The sequence below is a fragment of the Scleropages formosus genome, chromosome 15 (genome assembly GCF_900964775.1).
Source record: "Scleropages formosus chromosome 15, fSclFor1.1, whole genome shotgun sequence".
Lineage (NCBI taxonomy): Eukaryota > Metazoa > Chordata > Actinopteri > Osteoglossiformes > Osteoglossidae > Scleropages > Scleropages formosus.
The window spans coordinates 12,014,314-12,030,870 of record NC_041820.1 but is presented as its reverse complement, the minus strand read 5'-3'; the positions used below and the strand labels follow the sequence as shown (position 1 = coordinate 12,030,870).

Sequence of the window (16,557 nt, the reverse complement as noted above, 5' to 3'; positions counted from 1 at the left end):
CTTAAGTGCGAAGGGTTACACTGTTTACGCTGCTTCTGATAAAATTGTCTGCAAAGGATTAAGGCAACAGCAGACACTCATCGCTCACTACATGAGAAGGATTGAGGAGGGAATAAGCTCTGCGGTCGGCATGGCGTGGCGTTACCTAAGACTACCAGAGAAGCTGTGCGCGGACTCTGGGCAGCTAATAAAGACAGACAGATTTCGGTGGGCTCACCCTCTGAGCTGGTGGCCAAGTTCTACACCACAAGTTAAACTCAATCACTGAACGCTTAAGAAAAGTTATGGCATAAAACATAACATTAAAATTTTTAATATGAGCAAGGGGAAAAAAAAATCAAACCAACAGTGCTTATTAAAAACCACGCTTTATGAAGATGCTAGCAAGCGAGGAAGATTCGAAGTCACTGGAACTACTCCTCACAAGGTAGCCGAAGAAATGGCGGAATTGAGGAGAGCGATAAAGGACATGGCGCCCTACCTTCGATCTTCTTGAGCGCAGCCTGACAGGCCCCCTGGCTGGGGAACTCGAAAGGGTTGCTGCACGTCCGCAGGCTGTCGCACTCGCACTTCCCGTCGATGATGTTGCAGCCCGTGATGAGGTTTTCATTGCAGGGCTCAAAGCCCAAAAGCTGGTCATCATCCCAGTTCTCATCTTGAGTGGAGGGAAAGGAGAGGACGCAAGGGTCAGCGGTCACAGTTCCAGGTAGCATAGTGGCTGGAGCCTTCCTAGCCTTGCAGTCAGAATGTCCTGTGTTCGAACTGAGCAAGGTACTTACTTTGGACTGCTCTATTGAAACACAAATCTATATAAATGGGGAAATAAATGTAAGTAATTTTCATGCACTATGACTTTAACATCATGCCTGGATAAACCTTACTCCTACTCCTGTAATGAAATGTAAATGTTTATATATATTTAAAAAAAAAAGTGGATTTGGAATCATGGAGAAAAGTGTCTGCTAAATGAATAAATGTAAATGGAGATGCACATAATTTTACGTAGCTCTGCATAAAGCCTAAAATGTTAAGTTGCACTGGATAAAACGGTCATAATTCAAAGCCACCTACACAAAACCCCCTGCTGGAACTACATCTCCTCTCCTTAATGCAAGTCTCAGCAAATGCAAGACTTTAAATTCTAGTGTTATTGTATGTGTACTGACAGAACTACACAGTATTCATGCCTGCATAATTACATGAATGCTCTGTCCAGGGGGGGTGCGGTGGCGCAGTGGGTTGGACCACAGTCCTGCTCTCCAGTTGGTCTGGGGTTCGAGTCCCGCTTGGGGTGCCTTGCGGCGGACTGGCGTCCCGTCCTGGGTGTGTCCCCTCCCCCTCTAGCCTTACGCCCTGAGTTGCCGGGTTAGGCTCCGGTTCCCCGTGACCCCGTATGGGACAAGCGGTTCTGAAAATGTATGTGTGTGTGTTCTGTCCAGGTTTCATAAGTAAGATGTGTAACGCAATCAGACAGCATGCACGTTAAGCACAGCAAAGGCACACGGTACTAGCAGTACAGCATCAGCCCTCCAAACAAAGGGTGTAAATATTGAGGACCACAACTGACCTCCAGCCACTGCTATTTCAGCAACATTACCGAGTTTTATTTGCAGTACAAACACACATCTGAAAAGAAGCACTAGTAGTCTGTGCGCCTTGGACTTATCGCCGAGTGTGTTTGTGTGTTAAAATTAGCATCTATTACAATGTTTGGTTCTCCTTTCATGGTTGTGCTCAAGGTCTGTTTGCTCTGAGCCGCTCACCTCATTTGCCTCAAATATGCAGCCAAGTTCTCCTTACAATTATAAAAGTTAGATTATTCTTAATGGATTAAAACAATAACAGCAGAAATGTCAGAACACCGGGTTTCAGGAAAGTGCGCAAATGCAGTAACCTTCACCTTTCCTTTAGATTTGTCACACAGATGTTCACCACTGGTGATGTACACATTAATAAGAACCATTACTGGTTTCATGTTCCAGATTTCTTTTACGAGGCCTATTTCTGCCGGGGAAATAACCAGTGCGATGGATGGTTAACAACCTCACACTCGCAGAGAGTGTCCTTAGCACGTCTGGTTGGGAAATTTATGGTTTCTCAGCTGCTTTCAGTCCCAAGACCCACAGCTCTTCGAATGATGTTGTTTATAGCTCTTGAGATTAGATTTCCATCCTCTAATGATAGAGGTGCATGCTTAAAAGCGCAAATCTTTTTTCCCCTCAGTCTGCAGCGTCCCATTTAGCACGGAAAAAAAAAACTGATTTGTGCAGAAGGTTCTTCCTGACAGCATGCAGCTAGACCTTGGACTAAGTTCTGCATGGAGGTGCAAATTTTAATAATAAAAAAAAAAAAAAAATCAGTGTCACTGTGATGGGTACTTTTTTTCTTCAAATTTTGTAGAAAATTGTGTAGGAGGCCCATATCGGTCATTAAAATGAAGCATATTCTAGTTAACACAGCAATATGTAATGAAGACAAAAAAAAAAAAATGGGTCAAATTCGTTATGCGGAAAGTTTGCAAACAGCCGTTTTTCATTTAAATTGGGCCTCTGACACTACCCTTTGAAGGTAAACCTCTAGTTGCCATGCAGAACGTAACCCCTCCAAAGACAGTGTTTATTTACAGTGTTACTCCGACTTCCAGAACTGCACATGACAACAGAAGGCAGTATAGTGGTTGGAGCTGCCACTTCCCGCCCAAAGGCCCCAGGTCCAACTCTCTGCTCCTGCAATAGTTCCTTTCAGCAGGGAACCTAAATTTACATTTATTCATTTAGTTGAAGCTCTCCTCCAAAGCAACTTAAAATTATTTATCCATTTATACATCTGGGTAACTTTTAATGGAGCAATTTAGGGTAGGAACCTTGCTTGAGCTTACTACAACCAGAGGTGGGACTCAAACCAGCAACTTTTGGGTCCAAAGGATGCAACTCTAACCTTCACACTATCCGCTGCCCTTCATTTACCCACTGACTTACCTTAAATTGTGCCAATAAAAATTAGCCAGCGTGATAAATGGGTAAATTGTTGTTATTAATTTAGTATTCAAACTTAACTTTGTAAGTTGCTTTGAACAAAAGTATCAGCCCAGTAAAGGCAAACAATTATAATAATTAGAGCATCCTACTCATTATTCAAATGAAACCACTATCTTTGACACGCAGCGGAAGGTTTAATTCTGTCCTTGTGCAACTGGCCTGGGAATTGTCAGTCTCATTATTATTGACTACATAGGAGGCTAATCAATCAAATCAGCCCTGAGTGAAATCAGCTCTTATTATGTCAGGAGGCACACAAACCTGTATTCACCATCACTTGTTATGCCGTTTACAGCATTAGTTTCAAATAATGAGAATTGGGAATTACATTTGCTAGCAGTGAAAATGATTAAAAAACCTGCGGAGGTAAAAGTTTTTCCTCATGTTATTATTGTGCTTGGTGTTTTGCACAGTGTTATTATTTTAATCTAATACATCCTCCCGACGATAAGGTAAGCAATGTGAGTAAAAAAAAAAAAACAATTTCTCACAGCAGTTGGATACTGTCATTTATTTTTCCATTTTCTAAGCTATCGAGAAGAAACTTAACAGGGAGCATATCCGCTGCTAGTAGTACAAGATCACAAGATCAAAGGCTTTTAAATAAATATTGCAGAAGTATAAAGGTGCAAAGCATAATACAGCACATTTAAAGAAATTACATGGTTTCAAATATAACCAAATATCTTGAGGAAGCTGAAAACTGCAGTCAAAGAACACTGACTTTCAATAAAGCTTTATAATTAAAATGTGTCTTGTCCGTACACACTTTGTACAGACACAATGAAAGAAAAAAATAGCCTAGCTAGTTTTCAGTGTCACTGCAAAGATTTGTAGCCAAACGTGTGAGAGGAAGAAGGCCTACTGCTCAACTCACATACCCAACAGGCGTATCGACATTTTCGGAAAGATGGTCTCTTCAGCGAAGCCGGTAGCCGAGAACTCCCGCTGCACCGACATGGAGGAGGCAATAAACCTTTAACTATGCGTTCTTGTACCTGTTGAGGGTTGTGCAGCAGCATTTTTAATTACAATATTAAAAGTACAAAAGGAAAATTATATTTAACAATGGAAAATGTCACTTAGAAAAGGCAAACAGCAAATTATTCACTGTACTAGTTGAGAACATCCTCTCAGATGACTGGGATGTTGTAGAGACCCATAGATTGAAAGTAGCCTAGCTACTGAAGCTACCCTGGGGAACTGAAAGCCACTGAATTTCCACCCTATCAAATAATCAGATGCAAGCTGTTGCCTTGCGTGCTCAGTAAATTTTTCAATGCTCCTGCTGCACAAATAATCAAGTAATATACACAGGTCTGGGACAGCTGGTAGCATGGTGGTTAGAGTTGCTGCCTTTGGACCCAAAATTCACAGGTTTAATTCCCACCTCCAGCTGTACTACCCTTGAGCAAGGTACTTACCCTAAATTGCTGCAGTAAAATTAGCCAGTTGTATAAATGGGTAAATAATTGTAAGTTGCTTTGGAGAAAAGTGTCAACGAAATGTAAAAATAATAAATAACGGAACAGCAAGTTGACAGATTTTTATTTTTAATCAGGAAATGGCGGTGATTCCTAATACAAAGGAATTTAAATAATGTGCAGTTTTAACCATTCATACACCTAGATATTTTACCATCATTTCTAAAACTCAGGTCAAGCTCTTCTGACACTTGAACCTGTAACATCAGACCACTTCACTTACCTCACGATCAGTAGAAAATCTGACTAAATTTAGAAGCTAGATAGGGAGTTTTCAGCAAAACTAAATTCATTTTAGAATAATACTTGTCCCGAACCATCAGCCCCACAGCCCTTCAACATACTTTCAAGACACAGCAACTATATCACAAGGCCTGTGAACGATAATATCAGTATCAACTGAAAAAGAAATAAAAGTAGCTAAATTTCTGCAGTTAATGTAACTTCCACCTGCAGGCCTGGCATGCTTTTCTTAGTGCGAGTAAACGAAACCTTATCGAATCATAAATCCGGAAAAATCTCATTCTGATTAATGTTGAAAATCTTTCCAGATTGAAAGATTCTTCCTGACGGTGCAACGTCACCTCGATCAGACTAATTCTCGTCTCTCTTCGGTCTGCTAAGTCAGGCCCTGGCATGCCTGGAGCTCGTTCGCAAAGAAGACGAAAAACGCTGAAGTTAAGCTTCAAGGAGGGACATGGAATCTGTGCGCTGAGGGTGGGGGCCAGAAGTCCTCAGCTCTGGCACCTCTCTGTCCCCATCCGGCACACAGAGCTGCTGTAATTCTGCATTTCAACATCATTTATTTGGTTTCTGAAAACCAAACACCTTCCCGCTAGCTTTCGAGCCAACTTGTGGACCCACGTCCAGTAAGCTTGGCCAAAAGCACATTCCAAGACTGAACTCAAAAAACATGGGGGAGGGGGGAAAAGTACACTAAGTATGCCTGGGCTCCTCAACCTTCCCCCTCTTACATCAGAGGCTTATGTGACTCATCAGAACTGAACCTCTAATATTTTCAAACTGGGTCGTGGAAAATTTTTCCCTTGTATACTGTGGTAATTTCTTAAAAGCTTATATTTTAGTCATTGAGTGGAACGTGTTCAACAAGAATGCCGGAGAAACGTTCTGCATTGTAGCTAGAATGCAGTTCACTCTGCTTGAATTCACAGAAATACGGGCCTAATCCTTACAAGACATGCGTATTCTTTCAGCCCTACTTATAAACAGCGCAAAACACAAGTTACAGTTTAAATTAATTATGCAAAGATCTCAGCTGCCTGCCTGGTCTTAGTCTAGAAAGTTCAGCGAGTTCAACTGGAGTATTAAACAAGACCACAAGTGAACATCTCTCCTTAACCCGATTCCAACAGCACATTACATTTACATTTATTTATTTATCAGACGCTGTTCTCCAAAGCGGCACACATCTCATAGAAAATACAATTTGTGCATTAACTTAGGAGAAAGAGACATACTGTAGCTGCAGATTTGACTCTTAAGTACAGTTTGTTTCCTTCACCATATGCACCGACGTTCATCACACAAATAGCTGCCTAAAACTTCACCAGAATTTAGCTGATTCCTAATCACCTTTCTAGTAGTTTTTTTTTGAGATACATATAAACATGTTACACTGCTAGAGTGGCTCTATAAAGGACTGATCCAAGCATGATCACAACCATTTATACCTTACATGAACTTAAGAGATTATGGGCGAAATGAGTGGGAGCACGATGTGAAAAGTTTGCTACATACCTTAAACAGACAAAAGGAAAGCAGTCTTACAGCATGTCTCATATATAATATGGCACGCCCAATTCCCGCCTACTGCTGTAGCACCCTTGAGCAAGGTACTTAGCCTAAATTGCTCCAGTAAAAATTACCCAGCTGTATAAGTGGGCAAATAATTCTAGGTTGCTTTACACTAAGTTGTTTTGGAGAAAAGCATCAACTGAATAACAAATGTAAATTTATAAACGGTACAAGTCAAAAGTCTGAGAACATCACATTGAAAAAAAGAGGTTTTCATGCTTTATACTGTATGAAAAATTTAAAAATTTCAAATTAAAATCAGGTACATTACAATAAAGTGGTCACCAAAAATCAAATGAAAAAATTGCAAATTATTAAAAAGATTTAAAAAAAAAATGCCACTCTGCACTGATTTGTATCTCCGTACCTTCTATCCAGGTATTTACCATTGATAACGAACCATTACGCTCAATGGAAGGTGCAATAAAATGATTTGTATGTTTATTGCCATTTATACACTTTAAAAGTTATTTCAAAATGTGGCATGCCATTCACAATCTTGAAATAAAGGTCGAGCAACTATATAACGGTTCAATTATCTGATATTGTATACATGCTGATGTATACAACACACAGAACTGTAAAAAGAAGCTCTATCAATTTACAACAAATTATATGCTGCAAAAAAGAATATCAAAACAAGGAATGGTTTATGCATGCCAAAAAAAAAATGCTCTCATCTTAACAAAAGAAAAGAATGTGTGGAATGTTGGAAATTCTGTCTCCCTATATAGCCATCCTGTTAGTTCATACTTGCCTGTTTGAAGGAGTTTGCTGTTTGTTTAATTTGTGTAATTGCAGAACACAGGAAGTAGCAACACTGCTGCTTAGACAAGAAAAGTAAAACTGGCCTTCAGGTTTTCTGTATTTCCATTTATATTCAGTAATCAGATGAGCAAAAGGAGCAAATTTGCTCCATAAAAAGGAGCAAATAGTAAAGTATGAAATCTAGGATTTCTTTCCAGGCTTGTCAGTTTCGATATGTCACTATTCCAGTCTCAGTAAACCCACATTTGACAAATGACTGATTGGATTATTATGGCACGCTGATGTTGTGCAAATATCTTAAGGACTTTATTCTGGTTGTTCAGAAGCTGAACAAAAAGAGGGAGAATATATGGCCAGGAGGGGAGCAGGGGATCATAAGCCTGTCAATAGTCTGAATAGCAAAACAATTGAAATTACTATATTACTGCCATTATTTCTCATGTGCCAACCAATATTGAGCTATTTTTTATTGTTAAACGTATAGATTTCTTTTAAGTTACAATGGAAAAAAGCACTTTACACACTGCAAAACTAATTTCAAAACATGAAAGGCTGTTAAAGCTTGAAATAAAGGTCGAGCAACTATATAAATCGAACACACAACGGTCAAACAGAAAGTCCACTTTAGCACATGTAACAGATTCCCCAAAGGCAGGACATGTTGTTGAGCGAGCCAGTAATGTAATTTCTGTGTCGATGAGCACCTAAGTGTAGCCAGACTCCCAGGGGGTTGCTAAAGACGAGGGCAAGCTGGGGAAGTGGGACGCAACACCATCAGCTCCCCCAACGTAACCGTCTGGACATGTGCCCTACGCAAGAGCTTCCAACAGTGGGTCACAGCTCACCGTCAACACTGCCTGGCTAAGGCCAACATCAGAAACAAAGGTGCAAAACTACTTAAGGAAAAGAAAAAGTTACTAAATTATTTGGACAAAATCTGTTTCCTCCCACAGTCAAAGACGTGTTTTTCATGTTGACGGCAGCTCGGAACTGCCCGTAATGAACGAGTGTGTGTGTGTGTGTGTGTGTGTGTGTTACTGCCGTGTGTACTCTGCCTCACAACCTGAACTTCCAGGATATGCTCTGGAGCACCGGGACCCCGCAGTTGACAAGCAGGTGCTGATAATGGATGGATGGAATTTACAGCTAGCTAGAGGTAAAGACTGTTACCTCTTCAGTGCAAGACAAAATATTGGGCTAAACGGGTTAAAATTCTAAAGTTCCTTTAACATTCACGGTTCGGTCCACATACTGGTTGCATAAACTACACAACTAGGGCCGACAAAACGCGGAAACACGATATTGTCAAATTACAAAGATTGCAAATTTCTGTCAGTGATTAAAAAAAAAAAGCTGTCACTCCAGCATTTAACGTGCCTCTTATTCATTGCTATATAAGATAAATAAATAAATCATTCCTCTGATACAAATGCAGACTCTATAGTGAGTTTGAAACAATCCAGGGGAAAATAACCGACTTGCTAAAGAAACATATATACAAATAGTATTACGATGATTATGAACTAACTATGAGTTAACTACGAATATTCATCTCTGCTTTGAAAGGAAAACTGACTGTATCCCTAACCCAGCAGTCAAAACTGTGCCACTGTCAAGAATTAGTGCCACTTGTAGTTTCCGAACACATGGGTTCCATCATGATTTCTAACAAGTGCGGTAAAAGCACATACCGGTGGAAAACAGTGTGCTGACCTCAGAGGTACGCGAAGGGTACGAGTGTGAGGCGGCTCACTGAACCTATGAAAGTCTGCTGTGACGATTACACCACTCCCTGGGGAAAAGGCGAGTGTTCAATTAACTTCACTTAGCTGGAAACATGGTTCTGAAGGTTCCTCTCTCTAGATGGTTCTGCAGATTTGGCTAACTGATGACTCCAGTTCGATCACCTGTCATGCTATTTCAGCTCTTCAATTACAGTAGAAATAAAAATGTATATATAAAATTGGGTCCATGTGTACACATTCAAAAGTGATGCAAACATCTACAAAATGTAAACTGTACATAGTATATGTAGTAGAAAAACATTTCCATTTGTCCAATTTCTCATTCTACAGAACTCACGAAAAGCCATTCTTTCAAAGGTAATGACACAAACCAAACATCTGCATCACACCAACTATTTGAAAAAGACACTTCAATCAATTTTTTTCCCTTTTATAGACACAAGTGTATAAGAATAGGTTAAATGTTTTAAAAATGGGAGTTGCATTTAAGGTTTTTCACTGTAATCCCCTCCCCCATCGCCAGAAACCATCCCATACAACCCCAAACCGTCATCCTGTGTAACCCTTGAGAGATCGAGCTTTCATACGGTTCTTAGCAGTTGAAAGAGTAGCTTTTTTTAAACACTACAGCTAAGCCTTCAAGTGCATCTTATATATTAGAAAGTGCCATTGCTACACATGGCAGCAGAAAAATGAAGGCTGATTGCTGGCACAAAACCCATCTCCTTTGTAAGGACAGTACAAGCCATACACACTCTTGGACCAAATTTCTGTGATTTGTGTTGGCAGAATATTAATTAGGAACCCTACTTCACTAAATTTGTATATTTTATTTTCAGTGTGTTCTACCATTTCTCCTCTTCTCCCTTTCCATAATGCTCTGGCCATGATGCAGTTATTATAAATTTTTTAATAATGAATGAATATCAATTATAAAAATGGCAAGTTATGAATGTAGCTTTACTACATCTGTCATTTTACATGGCGTACACTTGGACCATATTGATGCATAAACTAGTGCATGAACAAATATTTTAAAATGCTTTAATCTAGTTAAAAAAAAAAATGAACCATAAACTTCAAAGCTACATAAGTCCAGTGTTTCAAAAAAACTGGCAATTAAAAATAAAGAAATCTTTCCTCTGCTGAAAATAAATAGAAGCTTTTATTTTAACTCAAAGCATGTACCTAACCACTCCCAGTCATGAAGGTTTGAGCTTTACAGTTGTGACAAGCATTACGCTTAAGGGATTAAAATGTGGTGTAACTTTAAAGAATTAATGCCTCAATTTAAGATCGAGGATTTACACATAAATAGGATTTCCAGTATTTTGCTCTACTTTGTTTTATTTTACTGTACATGTCTCATGTATATGCTTTACATGCCTAATTAATGTTTGCTACAACTTTCACCCATTAACACGTCCAACAGGAAAGCATACTTAAAGACAACTTTAAGCTTATAATTTGCACAAATGTGCTCCCTGTTCATTCATTCCAGCTGCACAACTGCACTAAAAAAAAAGCATTTATACTTGTATAGTCTTTGGGGGATATACTAAACATAACATGATTCTGAGTGCTCCTCTCCGGGGTACTTGACACCACGTTACTTGTAGGGGAAAATGCATTTAAAGTCTCCATGCATGTGGAGCACTTGAAATGCAGCCAAATTAGAATCACAAGCACGTGTGCAGTTAATCAAGGCCTGATCTGGCCTGAGGATCCTGTGGGAGTTAGAAACACTGCGGGGTGTGGAGTGGGGGGAGTGGGGGGGGGGGGTGTTGCACAGTCACTGGTCTCAACTCCCCAAACCCTCTTGTGATGTTGTTGACAGCGCAGAGCCTCTTCTCACATCTTCCGCTAGGGGGCGCTACTGAGACAGGCTCCAGTATTACTACCGGGCAGCATTTCGAGCTCGTACACAAGTTTCACCTGAAATATTATTCAGGAACGTTGTCTTTTCACCCCCCCCCCCCCCATTCTTTTACACAGGGCAGTATTTCCATTACATACCATTTACCTTTTACGTTATAGCACATGCTTTGCGCTATACCAAGAAAAAAATACAAAGGATACACGTGTAAAAAAGTATAAACTTTGTATTGCGTTTTGTTTTTTTTGCACTGCCAGTTTAGAAAATGCTGAATTTTATACTGTAGTTATTATCCAGCTGCGGGAATAACATGTGCAGAAGAGAAGCAGTCGGTGCGCTGCCAAGGGTACAGGCAGACATCACTGTATAGAGACATATAAATATACACACACACACACACACACACACACACATATCGGACTCGTATAGATGTGCTTCAGTAACGCACGGATTTATCGGCAGCTGCGCGCGGGTGACATGTGGATGGAGGCAAACGGAGGTGACATGATGATGTTTGACTCTGAGGGAGATGATGCACATTTCAGGTGTCAGTGCTGGAATGGAGAGCAGGCGCATAGCTGACATTCCAGCGAGGGGGTGGAGGGGAGACCCACAACCACGGGAAAAATAAGAAAATAAGCATGAATAATACAAAGTGTGGCTTGCGCAGGATCCGAGCACAGCGTGGAAGTGGGCAGAGATGAGGAAAAAGAGGAGGGGAGAGCGAGCACGCCGCGAACACACCAAGTGTCGCCCGTCCTCGCGCTCCTTCTCTCACCCCGCCGCGGCGCAGCGACGCTAAACGACACAAAAGTCGCGCGCTCGCGTCGCGTAAACCGGGCCGCCCGCGAGATCGGACACGCCGCCGACATGTGTGTCCGCGCTCCCACCCAGCAGCAGTCACAGCCGCGGTAAACAACACTCGAGATCATTGCTGGGAAAACCAACGAGTCGCTTGCAGGCAAAACCGTGTTTTCAACTTGAGTAAACATGTTTTCAACACATCCTAAATGAACCGTAATACTTTGTTTGTTTGCTGGCATCAGGCAACTTCGCAAACATTTTTTCCCCATGCCATGTTAGTAAACCCCGGGGGCCAAACAATCACGGGAGCGATAAGGCATAAGAAAAGTAACCGTGATTTTACAGCAGTGTTTCGGAGATTATCATCATGGGACCCCGACCCCCCCTCCTATAGTCTATAGAGTAACAACAGGAGCAAGCGGCATGGAGCACAGTTACTAAGTTTACGGGACACATCAACACACATATGTAGGCGCGCGCGCACGCACGCACGCACGCACACACACACACAAACACACACAGAGACACGCGGCGCACGCTGGCTGTCACGAATACGGACCTTCGCAGACGCCGACCTCGTACTGCGTGACGGAGACTCCGCCGAGCGCCGGTCGGATGACGCAGCGCAGCCCGCGATCGCACGTCCCGTACAGCCCGTAGACTCCGCCGCAGCTCTCGTTCCTCTGCTTGGCGCACACGGAGCAGCAGCCGCACACGCCGAGCACCACGGCGCCCCTGCAGTGCCTCGGCTCCTCGCACTTGGACTCATCGCACGGCAGGCAGAGCAGAGCGCGGCTGCCCTTGGCCATGAGCACGGCGAGCTGCGAGATCACGATGCATTTCAGTGCGAGAAGGTACATCCTGGAGGAGGCCATGTAGGAAAAGAGCAATATTGTATACGTATGTATATATCTGTATGAATGCGTGTAAATATAATCCAACCTCAGAACCTGGACCGACGGAGGACCCCCAGTCGGGACTGTAAATTAACACCCGCCCCCCCCCCCAGGTCCGACCACCACACACAGCTGGTTAAATAACAAACGTAAAAGCACAGCGGTCCGAAAAGGTATGGGTCCAAGAGTGGTGCCTGGCTTTGTCTAGTACAGCGTTATATTTTCCTTTCGCAAAAAAAAAAAAAAAAAAAGTTGCTCTTGATGTTGTTCTTGCGAAAGCCACACAAAAAAGAACGATTATTAAAAATAAAAGACAAGAGAGCAATTCCAGAAAAGGGAAGGAAAACACCAACTATTCCACAGCGCAGAGAAAGTGCATCGTGAAAGCGCTACACAACACAGTCAACGGTAAAAGTTTTGCTCCTTGAACGTTTCCCACTTCTGGGGAAACTTTCTCTCCTTCCTTGCACTCGTGCGTCCCTCTTTCTTTCTCTTTTCTTTTCCTTTTTCCCTCGCAAGATCGGGAAATTTCTTCCTGTTTTCAGCGCACCGGAGCGCCGCCGTGCGTGCGCCGCGCGCTTCTCTCGCGGCTTCCTCTCTTCTCCTCGCGCGGAAAGCGAAGCGGATGGCGCGTCTCTACTGCGGACAGCGGACCGAACCGAACATGCCGGAGTAAATGGCTCCGCGGCGGCGCGCACACTGTCCCGAGCGTCCGCGTCTCATGTTTATCGCCTGTGTCTGAGCGCGAGCTCCTCTCTCGCTTCCACTCCCCCCCCCCCCTCGGTTGAGTTCCCCCCTCCCTACCGCACCCCACCCCCTCCACATCGTGACCTCATAACGGAACCACTCCCATCTCGCATGACTTCGCTCCGCCGGGCAGTTCCATCCAGATATGGAGCGCAGGAAACGTCGGCTCGCGGAGCGCGCGTTAAAAGTCGGGAGCGCGCTTTCAGGTCCAGGTGAGGAATGCGGGGCTCTTGTTTGCACCGTAAATCACCCCCCTCCTCCTCCTCACACCCCACCCGCTTCAACTTTTTTGGGATGAGTGCTGGAGAGCAGAACATTGGTTGGGAAAGTAGAGGCTCAGTGACTCAGTAAGTGGCGGAGTTACACTTGCGCCAAAGGAACTTTTTTAGCAACAGAGTGACATTAATTTAAGTGCATCAGAGTTCAGCTGACACGTGAAATGTAGCGCAGGGCAGCCTCGCCAGTTTACTCGGATTTGGTACCAAACGTAGTAGAGATGGGGTGGAAAAACAGCAGCTGAGTCTGTTCATCAGTAGGAGCGGACCGATGAACATCTAACATGTCCTAGAATACAGTATATTCCCTCTATGTGATAGTTGATCCAGCTCACTCACTGCACATAAAAAGCAATATTCATTAGTTGAGAAAATGTAAATATAGTTATCTGCATTAATCATCACGTGTATTATAACTGACATAACACCATGCTCAGATCGCCTTAGGTAGTCCCTGCTAATGTTCATTATAATTTGTCATTTATAGGTACACAATATTATATATAATTATAAGAAAAAAATATATGACAGCACTGTTGCTCAGATGGTGCAACATATTTTACACCTGATTCACATTCATAGCTCATGTTAACCCTATAATGGATCCACCCATGCATCCATTATCAATAACTGCTTGTTCAGCTTATTCTGGGAGCACAAAGGATGAGGCAGGGTACACCCTGGGCTGGATGCTGGTCCACAGACACACTTTCTGAACCGCTTGTCCCATACGGGGTCGCAGGGAACCGCAGCCTAACCTGGCAACTCAGGACGGGACGCCAGTCTGTCGCAAGGCACCCCAAGTGGGACTTGAACCCCAGACCCACCGGAGAGCAGGACCCGGTCCAACCCACTGCGCCACCACGCCCCCACCGTTCACCCATACACACACACACACACACACACTTTCAGAACCGCTTGACCCATACAGGGTCACGGGGAACCGGAGCCTACCCGGTAACACAGGGCGTAAGGCCGGAGGGGGAAGGGACACACCCAGGACGGGACGCCAATCCGTCGCAAGGCACCCCAAGCGGGACTCGAACCCCAGACCCACCGGAGAGCAGGACTACGGTCCAACCCACTGCGCCACCGCTTCACCCATACACTGTGGGCTATTTAGAGTCATCAGTTCACCTGAAGCACGTCTTCGGACCGTAGGCTGTACGGTCGTACTGTATTGTAGGCGGAAATCGCATGCAAACTCCAGACAGAGTCCACACGGAGCCAGATCCGAACCCACGACCGAATTGACGGTCCAGGACCAGCGATGCACCAGCGCCGCACCTCTCTGCGACCCCCGCCTGTAATACATACTCATCTTAAAAAAATATAACTGCGGACTGAATTCTACAAAACAGTTAGAGCGTGAACGGTTTTTCCATGGCCTTCCCCTTACTGACTCCTGGGAAGTGTTACCGTTGTCAGGCGTGACAGAAATGGACCTCCTCGCTATTGGTTGTGGTGTGATGTAACTGGTGTACAATGGCAGTTGTTCTCCCGGGACTCGCAGCTTCTAGGTTACAAATTCATCTCCTTTGTTTAAGAAAGCACACTTGCAGCGGTCTTTTCTTACACAGCAGCATTCTGGTGGTCCTCAGCAGGGAGGGTCCTGGTTAGGGCTGTCCCGCTCTTGCTGTACTATTCTTCAGCAAGGTGCTCGCTTTGATTTATTACATTAGGAATATCGTGGCAGAAGGGGGAAATATTGTGTGAAAAAAGTGGGTTATCTAATACTGTCGGTTGCCTTGAACAAAGGTGTCGGTTAAATTAAAATTAATTATTTTTGCCTCCTGCATTCTGGGAACTATTAGATTGCACAAGTTTGGCCTGCTGGAGTATCATCATTTAGCGAAAACAGACATGAGATAATGGTGAAATATTCATTGTAGATTCCAGTTCAGTCCCACAAAACAACAACATGTGTGCTGGGAAGTGGTCGTGCCTTTTGGCCGATTCATCCGTATCACCAAGTGGTTGTTGTGTCTTGTGTAAACTGGCCACTAGATGTCCTATATTTTCATTGTTTTCTTATTATTTTTGGTGTGTGTTTTGTCTCCATATTGCACACAAGCAGGTCAAAGGTTTTTGGCATACACGTGATACTTCACCCTGGCTATTCTTGCGTGCAATTATATTTAGTTTTTATTTTTATCATACTCAGTGCACCGTTGGCGTTTCTGTACCGGGCTGAGTTTTTGCAGGGCGGGGGTGCTAGCCGCACGATTGGCCCTCCTCCTTTTATATCCGGGTTTGGGACCGGCACTCGCGTAGAGTAGAAGTTTTTGGCAAAATTTGTTGATGGCCTATGCACCACCTGGAGTGACGTATGAAATTGAACAGCTAGCCGTACTCTGCATTTTATCTTCTTTTTTTTTGTCCAGTGCATCATTGCTGCACTCTGTGTGGACTTTTGAGAGGGTGTACTGTGAGAGTCCATGCTAATTTTGCACAAATTTTGTTGTTTTTCAAGTTTTTTTTTCTTTTTTTTTTTCCTTTTTGATATTTTTCTTTTTCAAGGACCAACGTTTGGTTTTGCACTCCTTCCAACAGCTGAGCAGTTAAGGACATCTGTGTTTATAGTTATTCATTTCGCAGATTCTTTTCTCTAAAGTCACATATAATGATTATCACCTAGTACTTAGCTGATGCTGTGATCCAAGGTGACTTAGAAAGCTGTATGCACTACACTCCCAAAAGTCATTCACTCATTTATACAGTAGAGCAATGCAACACACACACACACACACACACACACACACACACACACACACACACTCACACACCCGCACGCGCAATGGACCATTTAGAGTCACCAGTTAACTGAGACAGATGTCTTTGCCCTGTGGGTGGAAACCCACATGAATGTGGGGAGAGGTGAGGGGATTTATTTGTTCGGGGGGGTCTATATATATTTATATGTGTATTTATTCTGTATATATATTGTTTTTGTTATTTCCTTTTTATTATTAATTCAAATATATTTTATAAACATGTGTGTGTGTGTGTGTTTATTGTTATATGTTTTATTAATTCTTGTGCAAACACAAGTTCATTGTAGCATATCCCCATAAGGCTTATGCGGTGACAGGGTTAGACATGGTTTTTA

General features: G+C 43.0%; 1 protein-coding gene across 1 annotated transcript in view; it reads right to left on the bottom strand.

Annotated features, from left to right (window-relative positions):
• Nucleotides 1–13,192, bottom strand: part of crim1 (cysteine rich transmembrane BMP regulator 1 (chordin-like)) — an 81,083-nt gene extending 67,891 nt beyond the window's left edge. The window contains exons 1-2 of the mRNA XM_018732332.2: nt 12,090–13,192; nt 482–655 (exon numbers count right to left, since the gene is read on the bottom strand). Of these exons, the coding sequence (XP_018587848.1) occupies nt 482–655; nt 12,090–12,405 (490 nt within the window). The 5' untranslated portion in view covers nt 12,406–13,192. The remainder of the gene's footprint in view (nt 1–481; nt 656–12,089) is intronic.
• Between the last annotated feature and the right edge of the window lie 3,365 nt (nt 13,193–16,557).